This window comes from Xenopus laevis, chromosome 9_10L (assembly GCF_017654675.1).
Source record: "Xenopus laevis strain J_2021 chromosome 9_10L, Xenopus_laevis_v10.1, whole genome shotgun sequence".
In the NCBI taxonomy this organism is placed as follows: domain Eukaryota; kingdom Metazoa; phylum Chordata; class Amphibia; order Anura; family Pipidae; genus Xenopus; species Xenopus laevis.
In genome coordinates, this window is record NC_054387.1 from 52,064,115 (window position 1) to 52,085,735 (window position 21,621).

At 42.4% G+C, this 21,621-nt stretch overlaps 1 protein-coding gene across 3 annotated transcripts; it reads right to left on the bottom strand.

Annotated features, from left to right (window-relative positions):
- Positions 1-13,450: 13,450 nt before the first annotated feature.
- On the bottom strand, positions 13,451-18,760 carry tvp23b.L (trans-golgi network vesicle protein 23 homolog B (S. cerevisiae) L homeolog). Of its 3 annotated transcripts, none has more exons than XM_018234027.2 (7): positions 18,631-18,652; positions 18,139-18,221; positions 17,561-17,702; positions 15,441-15,530; positions 15,082-15,210; positions 14,180-14,308; positions 13,451-13,888 (listed from the first exon to the last, which is right to left on the bottom strand). In XM_018234027.2, the coding sequence occupies exons 3-7, from the start codon at positions 17,663-17,665 to the stop codon at positions 13,856-13,858; spliced, it is 486 nt and encodes a 161-aa protein (XP_018089516.1). In that variant the 5' UTR covers positions 17,666-17,702; positions 18,139-18,221; positions 18,631-18,652; the 3' UTR covers positions 13,451-13,855.
- Positions 18,761-21,621: the final 2,861 nt, after the last annotated feature.

Here is a 21,621-nt window from a genome sequence, read left to right on the forward strand (position 1 = left end):
ATCACCACCCCATGTGATTCTCATTCATTGGTTACAGTTTCGCCTCTCTCACTTATCTTTATAACAGAGCATTCTGTCACAGTGACACCGATCCTATCTGATCCCCATTGTAAGCAGCAGTCCTGTCCTGCTTTATGGCTGAGATTCTAGCTATCTTTATAACAGAGCATTCTGTCACAGTGACAAAGATCCTATCTGATACCCATTGTAAGCAGCAGTCCTGTCCTGCACATGGCTGCCACCCAGGCCATGTGAGGCCTGGGTGGACAATTTCTTCCTGCAAGGCCCAAGCTTTGGGGCCCCACTGTGGAAGGGCAAAGGAGTACAAGGTTAGCAGGGAAAGGCCCATAGCAAAAGGCGGCAGCAGGAGTCCCAGGGAAGGCAGTGAGGAAGCCCAAAGCAGCTTTTCTGGGAGGAATTTCAGCAGTCATGCTGGAGAAACATAAAGGAGCTGAAAGTGGAGAAAGCCAAAGTGGAGCAAAGCCAAAAAACTGAGGTACCTGTGTGTGTGCAGCCTGAGTGTGAGAAGGGGGAAGGGAGTAAAGGTGGCCATACATGGGCAGTCCTTTAGACCGATTTGGCAGCTTATCTGCCCATGTGTGGGGGCCCCGACGGGTCCCCCCGATCGATATCAGGACAAATATTGGCCAGATATCGATCAGTCAAGTTTGATTTTTCATACGATCCGGGACCGCATCGGCTAGTTGAGTCCTGTGACGGTCGGAGCCCATTCGGAGTATTGTAATCCGATGGTTCGGCCCCAGGGCCGCACGTTCAGATTCATCCGATATTGCTCAGCATCAGTGGGGATATCAGGTTAAGATCCGCTCGTTTGGCGACCTTGCCAAACAAGCGGATCTTATAGAGTATGGCCACTAAGGGCTCTTACACATGAGCGTTCCGACCTGCGCTCCCCTGCGTTCCGTTTTTTGGCGTTCAGCCGCAGGGGAGCGCAGGAATAGACGCAAGTCATTATTTGAAATGGGGCTGTACTCACTCAGGCGCGTGTAGGCGCTGAACGCAGGTTCAGACGCAACATGCTGCATTTTTCCTGCGTTCGGCGCCTACACGAGTCTGAGTGAGTACAGCCCCATTTCAAATAATGACTTGCGTCTATTCCTGCGCTCCCCTGCGGCTGAACGCCAAAAAACGGAACGCAGGGGAGCGCAGGTCGGAACGCTCATGTGTAAGAGCCTTAAGGGAGGAAAGTGGCAGACACCTGTGGAAACCTGAAAGTAAAAAGCCAGAGAATAAATGCAAAAACGCAACTGCTGAGCAGACCCCTGAATCTAAATCACACAAATCACACAAGAAAGCTGCACCTGCTGATTCACAAACAAGTTTATGGCACATGTTGTGTCCAGTAAACATGGTGGATTTAAGATTGCCACCTCACCCCTTTAAAAACGAACACATATGGAATCCACAGCCTGCATGCTTTATTTAGCAATTCATTTAGATGCATGCTGCAGACTTAACCGATTTATGTGCAGTCATGCATCTAAATTGATTGCTAATTGGCTATGTAGGCTGTGGATTCCATATGTGTTTGGTTTTAATGGGGTGAGGTGGCAACCCTAGGTGGATTGGATTTGTCTTGTACCCGGTGGCATAACTTGATATTACTGGGCTCCACAGCAAAATTTTTTTGAATATAATTTGAATGATCCTAAACTTTCAAACCATGGGCATGGACAGTTAAGTACTATGAAATTGACGGAACCTGTGGCTCAATGCCATGTGAGGGCGAGAAATCACCAATGGTACAGTGGCTGATGTTGCAGATGAAATTGTGTGGGATGTTAGTGTGGAAAAAAATGTGGCTACAGCTGACAATATGGCAGGTGTAAATGAGGAAAGACATAAGGTGCATAGAGTCTTTAGAAGATGCAAGCATGGATGTACCTGATACTTCTCATACTTCTAACTCAAATGTTTCCTCTTCACCTTCATCTAACTCTGCTCTTCCTTCTAATGTCTCCTCTTTATCTTCATCCCTCTCTGCTCTTCCTTCTGAAGCTGTCTCAGTATCTGCCAGCAATGTAGCTGTCACTATACAAGAAGAGAGTAGACAAGTAGGAGTAGCAGGACCTCCGGCACCAGTAAATGCTTGGACTAGACATGTAATAGGGTGAGAGCACCAGGAGTACAGAACAATATTACAGGGTCAGTATTTAAGCAAAAGAATGTAGTCAGGTTGAGAAGGGTGGGTGAGAAAGAGATGATGCCAACTAGAGACCACATTGCAAAAGAAATGCTCCTAAAGCAAGCAACTATATCTCCAACTGATATTAGAGCCTATATTAAATTCTCTGAATCAGACCAGGTGTTCAAAACCTCACAAGGGCTGGAATTCTTTTGGCAGAATTAATAATTTTAGAAATGTTGGCCTTTGGAAAAGTTTCCGTGTTATTCCTATCACAAGACACAGATGAGAATTGTAACAGAAGACATCATACTGAGACATTGCAAAGTGCTTACCCCCCTTCATATGGATATAGACAATAATGGCTACGGGCGGTTGGTGTACCAATATGGAATCAATAGTAAGGCATACTATCTCTCAGCATTTGCCCAACTCATTCTACACTGGAAATGAGTGAAGTATTGTCTTTTACTCTTGTCAGCCGAGGGCATGTTTTATGTGTGGGTCCTATAGACACCGGGCTTGTGACTGTGGTGGTGAGGTTCTCACTCTGGGGTGGAGAAGGGCATACCAGTTAACAGTGTAAGGATATAAAGTGAAATTTGTGTGGGCATTTTGGTCACCCGAATAGGTCTTGTCCAGAAGATCTACATAACATCATGCAAGACTGCCCCCACTAGAGGAAGAAATGGCAGTGGATGTGTTAGAGAAGAAAAGACTAGAGAGGAACCCCATAGTGACATGCCCCTATCCTCTGTGACAGTGAGCAATGTATCCAATCATACTGTTGATGCTCCTTTTATTCATCCTTTGTTTAAGCAGCCACTCCCCCAGCGATAAAAACCTCAGCCCACTGAGTCTAGAAAGTCAAATACATCTGAACCCGTTCAGGTGGAGCCTTTTTGTTCTCCTGTACCTGAGGAATGGACAAAAATGAAGAAAAGGAAAAAGTAGTAAAGCAAACCCTTCCATCTAAGCATGTTCCATCAATGAATATAAGTTTGGAAAATAAATTTGATGTGTTATCAAAATTCACATTTTCGGCAGTGAATTTTTGCTGCAGTTTCGCTGGTGGCGAAATGAGGAAATTTGCCGCAAATCCATGGCTGGCGAATTTATTCACTCATCACTACAGGCCAGCAGTAGGAGATCTCCAGTATCCCATATAAACGATGGCACAAAGGCGGAGAGGGTAGTTCTAAGTGTCAACCAGAGACAAGGGGGAGAAGGAGGCATAGAAAATAATATCTAATTATAATCTTATTCAATATCAGAAGTAAGAAAACACCCCAGTCTATGTTTCAAGTCTACCAATCCTGCAAACATTTTTTTTATCCAACGGATAAGGCTCACCACCATTGCTGCATTATTGTTAAACATTGGAGGAGTTATCTGGTCAACACCTTGGTGTATGCCTACCATTTTGTATATTTGCTTGTGGTTTTATTTTATTTGCTTTGGGTGGGGCTTGGAGGCAAATGTACATAAGAAAACTGTTCTGGACTCGGACTGAGGTGTCCTTTGGGTTTGGGGTGGAATGGAGCGAAGGACTTTGATGTTTGGTTTCCTTCTGAAGGGTGGATTTTGAGGGAACAGCTCTCCCTCTGTTGGATCACATTGTATTTTACAGATATGAACTGTCCTAAGGACTTTGCTTAGTGATTAGCAATCTTATGTTAGTTTTTGTTTGACTGATGTGTATGTTTATATTTGAACAGTTTTTCTTTTATTAATAAAAAAAATCCTATCCGATCCCCATTGTAAGCAGCAGTCCTTACCTTCTTTATGGCTGAGATTCTAGCTATCTTTATAACAGATCATTATGTCACAGTGACACATATCCTATCTGATGCCCATTGTAAGCAGCAGTCCTGTCCTACTTCATGACTGAGATTCTAGCTATCTTTATAACAGAGCATTCTGTCACAGTGGCACAGATCCTATCTGATCCCCATTGTAAGCAGCAGTCCTGTCCTGCTTTATGGCTGAGATTCTAGCTATCTTTATAACAGATCATTCTGTCACAGTGACACATATCCTATCTGATCCCCATTGTAAGCAGCAGTCCTGCCCTGCTTTATGGCTGAGATAGCTAGCTATTGTGAGTACATTAAGACCATTGTGCTTGCAGCTTGTATCACAGCAGGATTCTAAGCATGTGACAGATATGAAATATATCACTGTATGAAATCTAGATATTAATAAGAGGAAATGGTTTAGTGAAAATTAGAAATTTATACAATTAACAACAGATTTTAAAATAAATAGAATATTTTAAATAGAGTATTCCTTAGAGTATCCCAGGCATTTCCAGAGACATATATAAGTATTAATAGGGATTCCTTAATTAAAGCTCAGTTTTCATATTTCTGTAATTTGTATTATTAATGGAATCCAGCAGTCTGTGTTTCTATAAGAATCACACCCCAACAGGCCCCTAGTCAAGGTGCAGTCATGCAAAGGACAGACAGATGACCCGGAAAGTGAGTAGTAAATGGGCTGCCCAAAGGATCACACCATATTTTAGCTCAGGGTTTCCTTGCTTCCAACATTGGGTGGGGTATCTGGATGATTCTTTGGAAACAGATGTGACACACCTACATGACATTCACTACTAGAATTACAATTCCTGCTATAGTAAACAGATTCCTCCCTATCATTCGCTTTTAAGTGGAGCTGCTTCCTTTCCTTAAATGATATTTAAAAATAAAACTCTTATAAATAGTGAAAAATGTGTGCGATTTGATTTGTGGTTTCAAAGAGAATCTGTGTCACTGTGACAGAATGCTCTGTTATAAAGATAGCTAGAATCTCAGCCATAAAGCAGGGCAGGACTGCTGCTTACTCAGATGTCATAGTTTTCTCTTATAAAAATAATGGGTCTGCACACAATCTGTTTTGCCCCAGACCCCTAAAGGTACCTCTCTTCGCTCTCTCTCTCTACACACACGCATAAATAAGCAGCAAGTAAATTGCAGGTAAAACTTAGTCCCTGTGTAAAATGTATAATGTATAATTATATAATGTATAATGAAGCAATAGAATTTTTAATGAATCAGATGAAAGTTGAGTGGAGGAATAGCCAGACCAGGGATGATTTTGACGTAGTTGGCCATCTTAAATATATTGCAATATATGGACAAACAATCCCTGTTTTCTTTAAAGGGTAAGGCATTTTTTGGTAGTTTAAGGCACAAAATGTCTCAATGTCTTATAGTGTTAATGGGCTGAGCACAGAGGACCTCTTGTATTTGTCTGTATGAATTTTGAGGTCACAGCCTCATTGCACCCCCGCTTAATGTTTTAAAAATTAGTGGTGAGCACAACTTTCCCGTGTTTGTACATATTATGACATTATTGCACAGACAGACTGTATGGCCAGTGGCGTGGAGCAGGCAGTGTTTCTATACACCGCACCCTGGATGGTCCGCTCCTTTATCTCTGCCCAACAGCTTCCGAAAGTGCCTCTCTGGGGGATGCTTTATTCTGGCCTGTATCCTGTATGGCAACTCCCCAGGGGAAGAGAGAAATGCCTTTATCTAAGAGGAAGTAGTGATCATTCCTTTATGTGACCCAACAATTCTCACCCTGTATTTCCGACTGGATTCAAAGAAACGAGGAGTAACCTGCTGTAGGAATGCAGTTGTGGTAGGTGCTTAAGAGCTTGGCGGTGGCACTAGGATTTCCTGGCCTTCCCATTCACAATTTCGGATATGACTTTCCCTGTGCCATGTTTATTCACTTACATTCAGTAGGTTGCAATTTCTAGGGAAACTCGTGATTATAGGATTTCATGGACGAGGCAAACAAAATACCCCTTCTTTAAGTAAAGCTCATCTTGCTTTTACTCAACCACCAACAGCATCTATTCATTTCCAGTAGGGGTGCTGTTTCACTGAAGTCTATAGAGAAAGCTCAAGTAGAGGCAAGCAGTGTGATGCTAGAGGAGAAATGCACACAGCAAATGGGCATGTACACAATACATTTTGTGAGAACACATAATATAATGTATCACTCCCCCCCCCCCCACACACCTCTTGATGCAACATGCCAACCACAACCAGAATCTTATGATTTCTCAAAGGTGCCCCTAGGGCCTAAGATCAGTTCAGCATGGAGTAAGGGCAAAGAATTTTTCAGGGAGCTCTTACAATGAGGGAAGCCTTGGAATCACAAAGAGCCTACAATAAAAAATCTTTGGGGAGGACAACATGCACTGTCCATTTTCACTAAGCCCATCCAGCCTGCTTGCTGCCTGCCCTTAGAGGCAGATAGCAAAGTTTAAGTGGTAGGAGGGCCTGTGCAGGGGGACTACTATACAACAGAACCTGCAGTCCAGACCCCTCTGTTCCCCAGGTCGCCCCATGACCAAGGTATGCTGTATGTTAGTTATGCCACTTCCCACCTTACACTGCTCGTCTTACAGGCTGTAACCCCCTACTCTGCTACTCGGCCCACATGAAAAACGTTGCCCCACTACTCAGTCTGCATTTCCACCTCTTGTTTCCAACTGTCGGTCTCCACTCGGACTTCCAATTGCACCTCACACTTGCCCTCAGGCACATGCTTCTTGGCTCACTACCCCTAGTTCTATTTGTGGCCCATTGTTGGGGGGAAGTACTTGTTGTCTCTGGATCAAGCAATGGCTTTTGATAAAACCATGACTGTTTTGTCAAGTGTGCAATAACGTAAGTCCGAAGGGTTTGGGTGCGATATTTGCACTGGTCTCCCCCTCCCCTGCACCATTCGATAGTGTGCCCAGTTGGGAGGCCAGGTTCTGCTGCAGTTGCACCTCCCTGGTAGTACCACCACCAATTCTGGGTAAATTTTTTAGATTGTGTTTTGGTATGAAGGGGCAAAGAGCTTCCCATTGATTCGTGGCTGTCAGGGTGAATATTTTGAGTTGTGGTCCAGTTAAGGCAGAACCACCCCCTGATCCCCCTTTAGTATGTTTTCTTTATGAAGTTTGAATGGGCCTGTGTAACTGGTAGCCGGTCAGTGGGGACATTTATAAACACTGGGCAAAATTGTTCATGGGCAGTAACCCATGGCAACCAATCAGTGATTAGCTTTTTTTCAGTCATCTGATTGGTTGCCATGGGTTACTGCCAGGAACAAATTTGCCCAGTGTTTATAAATGAGCCCCATTTGTATCTAGGGCAAAGGAGGTGAGGTTTCCATAGATATACTGAAAGCTATTCAAGAGCTTAAGGCTAAGGATCTTTGTTCAGCTGTGAAAAGTGAGCGGTTTGTGGGGTTGCTAAGGGTGTTTTGACAGCTGAGAATTCCCAGGAGTCCCTATGCAGCGTCAGACTGGGGGGCCGAGGCCCACTGGGCTTCCTTATGGGGGGCCCTTTTCCCCAACCGCAACTCACTGTGTGGTGTACCTTCTCTCCTTGCCGGTGTGATCGGGCCTGGGAGGAACAGTGGGCAGGCCTCAGGCAGGTAGTGGGTCTGGGTTGGTGGAGCCCAAAATGTCCAGGGCCCACTGGGTTTTTTCCTATGTCCCGCTGGCCCAATTCAACACTCCAAGTATGCAGGGAAGGACAGTAACAGCAGGTTAAACAGAGAATAAAATTGTCTCCATATTAACAGTTCTAGATGCTTACAATGTGTATCAGATAGGACCCACTGTGACAGAATGCTCTGTTATAAAGAAAGCTAGAATCTCAGCCATAAAGCAGGGCAGGACTGCTGCTTAGACTGGGGTTCAGATAGGATATGTGACAGAATGCTCTGTTATACATATAGCTAGAATCTCAGCCATAAAGCAGTCTTCCCAGGCTGTGTAGCCTTTGGTGCCGGCAGTGCTAGAGAAGGAAATAGATAGAGAAGAAATAAGGCTTTCTAGCAGCTGTGTGTCAGTGAGAGTTGGGAATGCTCCAAGGGGGGAAACAGTGTGCAAGGGGGAACCAGATGTTTTCTCCCCATGTTATAAACCTGCTTGAATACGTCAGACCTTTACCCAAACAAGATGTTCAGTGAATGGGAAGTGTGGGAGGACTGGGGACTGGGACAGGGAGGATGAGCCATAGAAGCTCTGTCTGTTTCCTTAAGTGGAATAACAGAGGCACCTCCTGCTCCCACTAATGTGTGGGACTGCAATAAGCTGCTCAGCTGCAAATGCTCACGTTTCACTCTCCCGACACATCACTGGATCCCAGGCCTCTAGAGTGCCATATATACAGTTATTTTCTGATATTCTATATAGAGAGGCAGGGGAATAGCCCAGAGCTTCCACCGAAAATATTTGTGACAGAGAGAACCCTAAAAATCCTGCAAGATCAACAGGGCACATATACCTTGCCCTGTGGGTGACTTTTTGCTCCCCATTGGGCAATAACTTAAATACCCCCACTGCAGTTGTTCTGCCATTCCGGTAAGTGTGCCCCTCTAATTCCTCATATGAAGACAAACTGGAGTTGGTCTAGCAGGTATTTTGCAATATCAGTTGAAAGCAAAACAGGGGCCATGTAAGGGTTAAACCTGATGGAAGGTTTGTTTTTTTACCCCTTGAATATCCATGTAACTCTTATGGAGTTGCAAGAACACACAAATGCTGCAGACTGAAAGGTGAAAAAATATTAAGGGACAGTAAAGGCATTATACTGAGTTGCTCTTATGAGGAGGAGCATGTGGTGCTAGAGATATCAAGTGCAAGTCAGCAGTTTAGATACCAAGAGGGAGGTGCTACCCTGAATTAACAGTTACGTTTCCATTTAAAATGAAATACAAAAATAAAGGCAGATTTTGGACAGGGTCCAGAGGTTCGCGGTTTCCGTCTGACAGTGCTAAAACCCGCCAGCTGTTTAATTCAAAGGGCGGCAGTAAACAGAGCGCTGAGCTAATGTGGCAAATTTAGAATTGCATCATTGGAAAGTGTGCCCTGTCCTGTGTCCTAACGACGTGCCCTCTCTGGGGCGATGAGCTGCAAATGCTCACATCACTTTCTCAGCTTGGCCAATATAATGGGACCTCGTTGGCCTTTCTTCTCATTTTGTTTCCATTAGATGAAACCATTCCTTGGATTGCACAAGCTGTTAATTTGTTCCAGACCTCACTCATTCACATTAGGGAGTGGGGAGATATATTATATTGGGCTATGGACAAGTTGGTAAAGGAAAAGAGGTTGGGGAGCTCCCCCTGGTGTTAGAGATGCAGATTGCCAACCTGCTGCACAGAACTGCGGTTATGAATCAATTACTAGCACATAACTTTTCCCTTTAATTAATACTAATGAATGACTGTTGCCATGCTAGTGACATGCTGCCAGATAGGATAGAGGATCAGTAAGAAAAAACAAGGAAAAAATATCAAGGCTTTTTCCATGATCGGATAAACTCTGCATTGTTTATTTGCATCTGGGAGTTGTAGCAGCATTGGGAAGACTTTCTATTGGACCCTTTACATTCTGTAGTACAGATGGATTTTAGGCAGGACAAAAAGGGCATAAGACGTGGCTGATATCTGGCCTCAGTCCAACAACTGTGCGATCCACCGCGCTGCACAAAAATGCAGGTTTCAAGTCACATGCGACGGACATAAGGTAAGTGAATGCATTGTCGGATGGTGTCACATTGTTGATCCAACGCGGCATGACTGCCGGATGCAGACGCAGCTGCATTTACTTACCTTATTTCCGTTGCATGTGATTTGACGCCTGCGTTTTTGCGCAGCGCGTCGAATCGCACAGAAAGCGCCCATGTAGTCCTACCCTTAGGTTAGTGCCAAATGGGGACTGAAATCAGCCTGCTGAAATACACAAGCCAATTTAACCCCCTACACAGGCATTTGAAGCTTTTGGGTCACTCTGGCGTAAACACCAACAGCTGATTGAGGTGCAAAAATGCAAAGTATCACATTTCTTTGGCAAAATCAGCCAAATTTGTTTGCACCAGAGCCGACACAACTATTCCTCATCTGCATAAGCCCAATTTACCATATTTGCTGATTGGGAGACCCTTTTGACTCGTGACCTCTCATTCATTCCCCACATTAAATGCTCATTAAACAGTAACGTAACTGGAGGGGGCGGGCCCTGGTGCGGCACATGCCGCTGGGCCCCCTCCCCCCTCCGTTACAGATTATTTTCCCCGAAATCGGCCCATGCGGCCGGAAATCGGCAGTGCGCGAGCTGCCAGGGGGGCCCTGAGGGGGTGCGAGCCCTGGCCCAATTGTACCCCCTGCTCCCCTGGTAGTTCCGCCACTGTCACTAAATCATATTGTTTTCACTTTAGAAACATTTCCCATATACAAACCTTTCTCACAAAAGAAAAGGCCACAATTCACATCAATGCCTTAATCATTTCGAATATAGACCACTATAACTCACTGCTCTCCACTTCCCCACATCAAAACTGATCTTACTCCTATCCATCATGAACACTTCTTTCCTCCCATTACACAAGTGCTGCTCCTCTCTGCCCCTCCCTACACTGGCACCTGTTATACCCAGAGTTCACTTCAAAATCACACAGCACTCACCAGTGTGGCACCACTACACATCACCACTATAATTACCATGTATTCCCCCAGACATTAGCTTTGCTCTGCATATGACCCCTTCTCTCCTCCTCACTTCAGGACTCTGATCTGTAACTCATTGCCCATCCCATTAGACACTCTAAGATTCTCCTGGCTCCGGAGCCCCACCATTTCATCCAAGCCTATAAACTGAGCCCCTTATTCCTCACTACTTAGAGGCTCATTATAGAAAGGTAACAGCAGTGATTGGACTTCCCTAGAGACATGGGTTGAGCTACTCTGTTGGTGCCAAAAAAGTATTGCAGTTCACAATGAGCTATAGGCAATTTTAAAGCACTTTAGTCAATGGATGTCTAAGTATTTTTCTTTATGGGCACGTAAAGCCCTAGAAAAACAATTACAGCACAGGGCTGCTATACACAATTCCCATTTAGATCCCCCAATGCAGACACAGTTAGGCTTCCGACTGAAAACATTGGGAGCATTCAGGTGAGAATGTTTCAATCAAAGGGATTACAGGAGACCCAAGCAAAATTAACTTTATAACTATATAAATTATTTGAATTTTGTTTCCTTCAATCTGGGAATTCATAATTATAGCAAGGAGGCAGGAGCCATGTTGTGGACACTTATTAAGGCAAGCCTTGTATCAACTAAGAATCTTGTTTGTGCATCAGAATGGGGGATCTGATGTCCATCCACATGCCCTGGATACACAATTAAATGGTAAAGAGAGAGGGAGAATTTGGGGAGAGCACTGACATCTCAGAAGTGCTGAATGGAAAGTGAAAGTAATTGTCTGCCTAAGGCATAGAGGAGGGACAGGCAATATCTGATTGACAGCTGAGATTTTTAAACACGTTCACAATAACTATGAATGCTTTAATAAAAACGAAATTTGGTGTTCATGTTTAATTTGAAAAGTACTTTTATTATACAGCTTTTTATGTCTGGGTAACAGGGCCCCTTAGTATTATTTTTAATACCGGTAATACTGTAGTTCTTGATCTCCACTATCATCATATTTAGGGCATTGACACACAGATGTTTTATTAACATCCTATGGGTTTTTGCTGTTAAGCTTTCTATCCAGATCAGCAGAACACTCTGCTCAGAACAGTAATGTCTTGTTCTGATTACAGGCTTCAGTCTGACTGCATATTTTGGGTGAAATAGCAGAGGGTTATGAAATATATATATATATATATATATATATATATATATATATATATATATATATATATATATATTAAATACATTATATTATATATGCAGAATGTGAATAAATGGTGACTGTTGGACTGGAGAGGCTGCCGCAGTCCAGTTAACCACAGAGAGGTGAAGCCTCTGTCAGAGTAAATTCCACTCCTCTTCCTCGGCTTCCTGCCTGCGGTTTGAGGCAACATTCCACTCATGGCTGCGGCCTCGCATTTCTGGCAGAAAGAAGTTCCTCCTGGGATAAACAGTGCGTGGGCAATGTGATCCACATGGGAAACCTGCACCATCCCTCTCACATCCATCGGCTGCAGACCTGCATGTACAGGCTTGTGCCAGATTAAAAACATCATTCCTGATCCAGCCCGTGCCTACTCTGACACAGCCAGGCATAACCTTGTTTATTGGTTAAAAGGGGACCCGTCAACAAAAATTATTACAATTAGTCAAGCAAAATGAACTATAATTACACTATTTAAGTTATTTGAATCTTGCTTCCTTCAGTCTGGGATTTAAAAATGATAGTAAGCAGGCAGGAGCCATTTTGTGGACACTGTTATTAAGACAAGCCTTGTATCATCTCAGAATCTTGTTTGTGCACCAGAATGGGGGACCCAGTGTCCAACCCCATGTACTGGCTACACAATTAAATGGAGGGGGTAATGTGTGGAGAGCAGCGACATCTAGGAAGTGCTGAATGGAAAGTGAAAGTAATTGTCTGTCCCGCCTCTATGCCCAGGGCATTAGACAGCTGAGATTTTTAAAGGAGCTTACAACTTTGAATGCTTTAATAAAAAATAGAAATGGGATTTCATGTTTAATTTGAAAATGACTTTATTGTACAGATTTTTGCGTCTGGGTGACAGGTCCACTTTAAGGAAATAGAAAGGAATATGCTGGGCACACAATAAGATATACCCTCATACTGTACTGTCTAAGGGAAACACTATGGCACCTCCTACCTATATGTATAAATACAAATATACAGAGAACGAATGTTCTGGACACACAATAAGCTATACCCTCATACTGTACTGTTTAAGGGAAACAATATGGCACCTCCTACCCATATGTATAAATAAAAATATACAGAGAAGGAATATTCTAAGCACACACTAAGCCAATGATCCCCAACCAGTGGCTCACGAGCAACATGTTGCTCACCAACCCCTTGGATGTGGCCTCAAAGCAGGTTCTTATTTTTTTTATTTCAAACTTGGAGGCAGGTTTTAATTGCATAAAAACCAGGTGTAGTCAAGTAAAGCCTCAAGACTGCAAACCCACATAATAAATAGCCAATCAGGGCCTTATTAGGCACCACCAGGAACTTTCTTCATGCTTGTGTTGCTCCCCAACTCTTTTACATTTGAATGTTGCTCAAAGATTAGGGATCTCTGTACTAAGCTATAACCTCATACTCTACAGATGAGAAATGTTCCGGGCACACAATAAGCTATACCCTCATACTAGACTGTCAATACACCTCACAACCCTATATAGAAAAGTAAATATACAGATAAGTAATGTTCTGGGCACACAACACTGGATCCCCAGAGAGTGATAATTAGACTACATGGTATTAAAGAATGACAGTTATACAGGAAAGATTAGGAAATATTCTTTATTTCCCACTCGCCTTTATTTGCATATCCCCTTTATCCATAAATACATATTTACACTCGTAGCCAAGGAAGAAAGACTTAACAGCAGTTGCACTTCTAGTAGATAAAATGTGAACAGTAGAAAAGGAGTTAATGCCAGGGCTGCAGATTAGTTTGATGTATCTTCATTTTGGCCCAGTGATCACCAAGCAGGAAGATGGCAAGGTCTCTGTTAGTGTCAGTGGTGTGAGCAACAACCCCCAGTATGAACCTTACAAACTGCAATCAGCAAAAGCAGCACAGAAATGATTTCAAGGAAGGTTTAAGATCCGAGTTTTGCTAAAAAAAAATAATTGTCTCTGATTATCAGTGGAAACAAAATAAAAGTAAGTCCATGTAGGAAAGGTGTTCAGGATTCTGCTTGGTTCTCTCTGGAAAAAGTCTGGAAAAACATAGAAAAAAAATCACTAAATGCCCATCAAAATATATTAGTTATGGGTATGAAGACCTTGTCTATTGTTTATTACACTCTAACAAAGGTCTTGGCTAGAATAATGCTGCCTTTTATCATTATCAGTCTAAAGGAGAACTAAAGCCTAACAAAGATTCAGGCTATATTACGTTTAGAGAACCCGTACCAGCCCAAGGACCCTCCAATCCTATACATTACCCAGTGCCTAGGCAAAGTCACCAGTATCTCAAAACATAGCAACATGGTTATATCTGTAATTACCTGTCTGAGGAACTGGGTCCCAAAGTAATTGGTAGCAATGCTGGTGAGATTCTTGCGACTGCCAACTTTACACTTAATATAACCATACACATTTGCACCCTGCAGCGTTACCCCCATGATAACTACGGCCTGTAGTGGGGAAAAAAATGTTATTCATTTGCACAAATACAAAAGCTGCATACAACTGTCATGCTATACATCCTGGAAATGCATAATGAATGTTACACACTAGAATATTATTAGTCTATTGGTGAGTCTATGGTTACACATAAATGAAACAGTTGTGTCTGCTTCTTCTGCTTCAAAACAAAAAAAAACACTTTTAGGGAAAGAAATGAGTCGATCAGCTCAATAAGTGAGATTAAAGGGGACCTGACAAAAAAAAATTATTCAAAATCCTATTTTATCTCATTAGTCAAGCAAAATTAACTTTAATTACAATCGTTTCTTTCAGTCTGGGAATTCATAATTATAGTAAGCAGGCAGGAGCCATTTTGTGGACACTGTTATTAAGACAAGTCTTGTATCATCTCAGAATCTTGTTTGTGCACCAGAATGGAGGACCCGATGTCCATCCCCATGCCCTGGCTACACAATTAAATGGTGAAGAGAACAGGGTAATGTAGGGAGAGCAGTGACATCTAGTAAGTGCTGAATGGAAAGTGAAAGTAATTGTCTGCCCCGCCTCTATGCCTAAGGCAAAGCAGAAGAGCAGACAATATTTGATTGCCAGCTGAGATTTTTAACAGCTTTAATAAAAAATAGAAATTGGATTTCATGTGTCTGGGCGACAGGTCCACTTTAAAAGTGAAGACAAACAGTATGCCAGGTATAGATCAGCACCTCACTGCAGGCTATAAATGAATTATCAACATTATTATTCTGAAACCTTTGGACCTTACCAGCCATTTCAAGTTAAAGGATAAGAGTGTGCTGAAGGCAAAGATCACCCAAATGATGGGGCAGGTGATGAGCCCTAACCAGAAGATTCGGGACTCTGCTTCAGAGCTGGATTTCTTTCCTTGAGCTGCCTGGAAATGTACAATTGTAACTTACATAGAAACATACAAGGAACATGATTACCATATATACTTATAGATCAGTCCTAGAAAGATAGTGCTGCTCTGTGTACATCAGATACATTCATATATTCCTCTGCTACACAGCTAAGCAATGTCCTTATTTACCTCCAGTGAGGGTTTAGTTATACGTCAGGGTAAGCAATGAAAGGTTCCTTGTCCCCCCACCGCCGGTTACCTACCTTCCTGGATTCATACACCCAGTGACTCTTCCCATCATCATCCACCTGGTTCCACCACCTCAGCCCCACCATCAGCCTTCCTGTTATGTTCTGCAGGGACACAAAAGAAACACTTCCAGGTAACATAACCTGAAGCCCAACCCAAGGTACCAGGATCCGAAGTGGATTTAAGAAACAACAAACACACTAGAAAGAAACTTCAGGAAGATTATTGACAGATATATGTTTTTAAAGCAACAATATCACCATTTATAATGTTAAACCTTAACACATTCATGTAGTTATATATACAGGTATGGGATCTGTTATCCAGAAACCCATTATCCAGAAAGCTCTGAATTAAGGAAAGGCTGTCTCTGATAGACTCCATTTTATCCACATAGTTCCAATTTTAAATAATGATCAGTTATCTGGAAAACCCCAGGTCCGAGCATTCTGGATAACAGGTCCCATACCTGTATTACAAAACTATGCATTTTAAATGGAGTAGTTCATTAAAAATAATTTAAACAGAAATTTACATTAATATAAAGTCAATCTACTTTAACATATATAAAATACTTTCACTGACATTGTTTTGCTGATATAATTATAATTACATCAAATACCTATGCTGGTATAGATGTATGGTATCTCTTTGCACAGGCTATAAGTAAATTCAGGGGATGTTCCTGCTGAATTGTGCTTAGTACAGCGGAATACCAATACTGGTATAGATGTATGGTATCTCTCTATACAGGATATGGATACATTTAGGGGCTGTTCCTGCTGAATTGTGCTGAGTACAGGGGAATACCTATGCTACCATAGTTTTATAGAATCTCTCTGTACAGGCGGTGAAGACATTTAGGGGCTGTTCCTGCTGAATAACGCTTAGATCAGCGGAATTCCTATGCTGGTATAGATGTATGGTTTCTCTCTATACAGGCTATGAGCAAACTTAGGGAGCTCTTCTTGCTAAATTGTGCTTAATCAAGAGAATTACTACTGCTTATGGAAGCATAATGTCATGGTACTTTTTGTATCGGCCATATGGAAATAAGTGATGCCACATTACAGCCAGAAAACATTCTCCAAATATTCATGTTAAAGGGATTCAGTCAGTCATTTCTATGGTACAGTTTTTATTACTAAATTGCACTGTGTACACTGCACGTAATTAATTCTACCATTTAAAATTTTATTCTTGAACTAATCACAAATTAATTTTTTTTTTTCTTTTTTTTTAATTGTGCAATGTTAGTGTGTAGGCAGCCATTTCAGTGCATTTTGCCTGGCCATGTGTTTTCAGAAAGAGCCAGTACTTTACAATGGAACTGCGTTCTGATTCTGATGCTATTTTTTCTTCTACTCAATGTAACCGATGGAGTCGTGACGAGTTAGACAGACTTGGATTTTTAGTATTGAGTGCTTTTCCTATATCTACCACTAGGCGGGGCAGGAAGCTGTTATGCGGTTACCTTCCCATTGTTCTGTTGAATGCCAGCTGGGGGGGAGGAGGGGTGATATCACTCCAATTTACAGTGCAGCCATAAAGAGTGACTGAAGTTTATCAAAGCACAAATCACATGACTGAGGGCATCTGGGATTCTTACAACGTTTAGCCCCATGTCAAATTTTAAAATTAAATGTAAAAAAAAAATCTGTTTGCTCTTTTGAAAAACCGATGCATTTTATAAAAAAAACAATTTTCCCGTGAAAAAAATCCCTTTAAGTTGGTAACTTTACTTCATTTATTTATATTTACTGTACATTTCTTTAGTTTTAGCAGACTACAGTGAATATTACATGTTATGATTTGCAGGGTCATTAATAAAATTAGTTTTTAAGCCTGTGAGCAAAGGATGAGACCAAACAAGTATCGAATCATGTGTGGGCGTACAAATTGTTCTATGCACTGCTGTGCTAATCTAAGTACATATGTATGAATGCAGTTTATTAATCTTGGAGATGAGATATTTTTGGACTACAACCACCAGCATGCTTGAGTACATGTTAAAGAATGCTGGGTGATGCAGTACAGCAACATCTGGGGATCCAATGGGCTTAGAGAGTCCACTAATTGATACCTAAAATACTGCTACAGGTCATACATATGGAAAATAAGATTCTGCACTCACCTTCACAACCCAGAAGTCACAGGACAAGAGCAAAATTATTGTCACCATGCTGGCAATGAAACTGCTGCTTAACCCAGAAAGCACATACACCAAGATTGCGCTCATCCGGAAAAACAGATGGAAAAATGAAGCAATGGGGTGTCTGGAAAAAAAATGATTGATATATATATATATATATATATATATATATATACACACACAGACATGTTCCATACAGTCCTGATCAATACCGCAAGGCTAAACCAATCGCATAGGCAGGGCTGGATTTACACAGAGGGCCTCCCTGTCGTTCGTTGCCCTGTCCCCTCACTTTTATCCTCTCAAATTGTCATCATTGGGACCGGAGAAATGGGAGATTTTAAAAACTATCATATTTCCTTCTTATCCCCAGTATTTCTCAACCAATGTGGGTGCGGTTGAGCAGCATGCCGCCCCCTAAAATTCTGCCCCCCTAGGGCTGGGCCTTGGTGGCCTCTCCACAAATCCGGCCTGCACATAGGACAATAAAGGGTATCTGCTGTGCCTGTGTTCCTTATGCCACAAGGTGACGTTTGCCCCACTTTGGGCACCACACGCACCTTATCTTTTTCTTTTTTGCAGCCTTAGTTCCTTCATCTTCAGCATCGAACAGGGAAACATCTTCTGTCTCATCATTGCTGTCCTGTAATTACAAGGAGAACATCAAATCCAGAAGGGAAGGGGGTTGTTTTGTCCCGCAGCAGGATATACGAAAATGCAAAACAGATCTTGCAATAGTGAAGTACTGCTGCCCGCTTATATTAGGCCCAACAGTAGGACTCTGGAGATCATTTATCAACTCTGGGCTAATTTGCACATGGCATATCAACCAATCAAGTTTTTGTCTTCATTATTCTACCTGCAGCTGGCTGGAAAACAAGTGACTGGTTGCTAGGGGTTACTGCCCAGGCACACAATAGCCTAGTGTTGATTTATGCAGGGACAGGCTGAAGCAGCAGAAACGTATGCAAGAAACAGCACTGAGCAGGCTGGGAGCTGTAGTTTAGAAACAGCTGCCCATCACTGAAATTGAAATATCCATGGATTCTTACATATTACTTATAGCTACAGTTACCCTTTGGTCCCAAAGGGCTCCATCCAAAGAACCCCCCTATCAGGCGCTGTCCCCCCTCACCTGCCGCAGCATCCTCTCACTTCTTCCGGAATCTTCACCAGCTCACTTCCGGGACACGCAGACACTTCCGGTTCTCGCTGAAGTCTGTCCTCGTCCGCGCATGCGCTCACAAAAGGTTGCGGGAAATTCAGCGTTGATTCTGCTCTGTTAGTTGCGCGCTCTGCGTTGTTCTTTCTGAGATGTCATGCACATTGATTTCAATCAGAAATGGTAAAGGGCACAGTGAAAATCGTCGCGAATGGGCTATGCAGGTAATACTACTGTCATTGGTTCATATTGGTGTCCCTGCGGTTTATTTACAGACTGAGCACAGGGACATTATATATAACCAATAAAAGCTTCAGTAAAGCAGCCTTCTATGGGCTACTATAGACTGTACAGGACCCAGGAGACATTTTGTGTAAAAAATAATAAAGTACCAGTGCATTGGACTCATGTCGCTATAGAAGAATTGTGCTCAATAAAGTAGTGTTTTCAGGCTGATTTATTTAATATTTCTGCAAAAACCCTAATAATCCCCCCTTCTCTTCCACTTCCTGCTCCCTGAATTCCCACACTGTCTAGGTGAGCTCACTGCACTGTAGGACAGGAACCAATCAGCAGTTAGCAGGACCTGATAGGGAACTGACGCCTGTCTGTGCTTGTGTGACTGCCGGGCTGTGATTGGCTGTCCCCCTCCTACTGTGCTTCTGGCAGGGATGATAGGACACATCCATCCTTACATGAAACACAGACAGGGACCAGAGAACATCTATAGGGAGCTCTAATAAAGGGGCTATTTTTAAAGATAATATTAATTTTTAGCACCATGTAAAATGAACAAATTATTACTCATAATTGCCTACAAAATTTGAGTTTTTTCATTTATCCTTTAATATAGTCGTACCCTCAAACAGATCTGGACTGGCATTTAAAAGAGCCCCAGGCATGTAAAGTACACAGAGGCCCAAAAAGCCCCCCCCCCTCTACCAGTCCACATAATCAGTGGCGGAACCCATCAGGGCCCCCCGGCAGTCCGTGCGCCACTAACAAATGCGGCCATACGGAAGGGGGCGGGGCCCGGCTGCGCGTTACGCACTAGGGCCCGCCCCCCCTCTAGGATCGATACTGCACATAATAGTGACTTTGGTTTCTATGGTTTCTATGGCATCTTATAGCAGACTCGCCATTTGCCAGAATCCACAGATTTCAGTCTGGGACTGCCCTCAAGGCACTCTTTGACTACAACTCCGAGGCCTGGATTTGTGGCAAGGCCTGGGCTTGGGGACTAGATCTCAGATTTTGACAGTTGTCAGTATTGTATTGTCAGCATCTTGCCCTGCTGTGCATTTTGATATACCATCTCCATTTTCCCCTACTATCTCTTTTTTCTTATTGTCTTATTGTTATTTTAATGTACTATCACCATCTTGCCCTGTTCTCTCCATCTTGTCTTAAGGTGGCCATACACTATAAGATCCGCTCATTTGTACTGGTCTCCAAATGAGCAGATTTTTCCCCCTGATATGCCTACCAAAAGGTGGGTAGTATCAGGCTAATCCGATCGTTCAGCCCTACAGCCAAATGATCAGATTACAAAAATGGGCAGCCGACGGGATGAGGCATCAACTAGCTGACGCAGTACTCGATCGGGTCGGGAAAATCAAACCTGTCTGATCGAGATCTGGCCGATTTTTGACCAGATATTTTGGTAGGCCCATCAGAGGGCATCATACACTGGCAGCTAAACTGCCGAATCTATTTATAGGACCGGAATCGGAATCTTAAATCTGCCCATGTATGGCCACCTTTACTCAAGTCTTGCCCTACTGAATTCAAATTGTTTTACTTGTGTCTTGTCCTAGTCTCTCCATCTTGTCCTGTCTTCATTTTGCATTGCTGTTTCAGTCTTGTCCTCGTGTCTCCATCTTGTCCTGCTGTCTTCATTTTGCATTGCTGTTTCAATCTTGTCCTACTGTCTCCATTTTATCCTTCTGTCTCTATCTTTTTCTCCTGTTGCAGTCTTGCCTTTCAACAACATGTCTTGCTTTCGCTTTTGCTAACTGTAACCGTATTCTAAAATAATAAAGACAGGGTGCTGAACTAGTTAACAAACACCCTTTAGTTGTCAGGTACTAGTAGCCATACTTTCCACATTTTGGGAAGGAGGGTTATGAAATAAATAATAAGTGTACAAAACACATAGTATTTTTATGTTGTTATATTGGTAAGACCACACAGAAAGTAAGGCTCTTTAAACAAATTCAACGTACACAGAAACCTGACCATGTTACTGGTAACTGCATATTTTCATGTAGCCAAACCCGTATTCAAGTGTAGGGTCCCCATAAACTTTGGGAATAAGAGGGTTTTCATAAATGCATGCTGAAACTTCTCATCAGTTGATGCAGCATCACCAAATGCCATAGCTGGCAGACTTGAGATCCTTGTTTTTATAAATACATTTTTTTATATCTTCATACCAGGTGTCAGTTTGTGTCATATTTCTTGTCACATAGCTCCTTTCTTATTAATAACTAACTAAAGAAAGCTTTCTAATTCTATAACATCTTCTTCACCTTCCTCTCCAAAGCTGACATCTTTCCTGTTGTAACCTTTGTATTCCTATTTTGCTGTAGCCCCTTCTAGAACCAGTTCATTTTTGTCATGACTTAAGGAGAACAATAAAATGCTCAAGTAAAGCAATTGTTCCCAAGGACAGACCATAAATATACATGATCATCACAAAGGTTTTTTTTTGTAGTAATTGTAATTATGATTAAGGGAGTCTATCCCGAAACGCGTTAGGTATTATCAGCTTACTGCTTTAATAAAGCCCTTCCAGAAGTGCCGTCCAACTCTTCAAGTTTATTACAATTTAATTCTTTGTCCAGCATGAATCAACAGTAATATCTTATTTCTTTGCCTT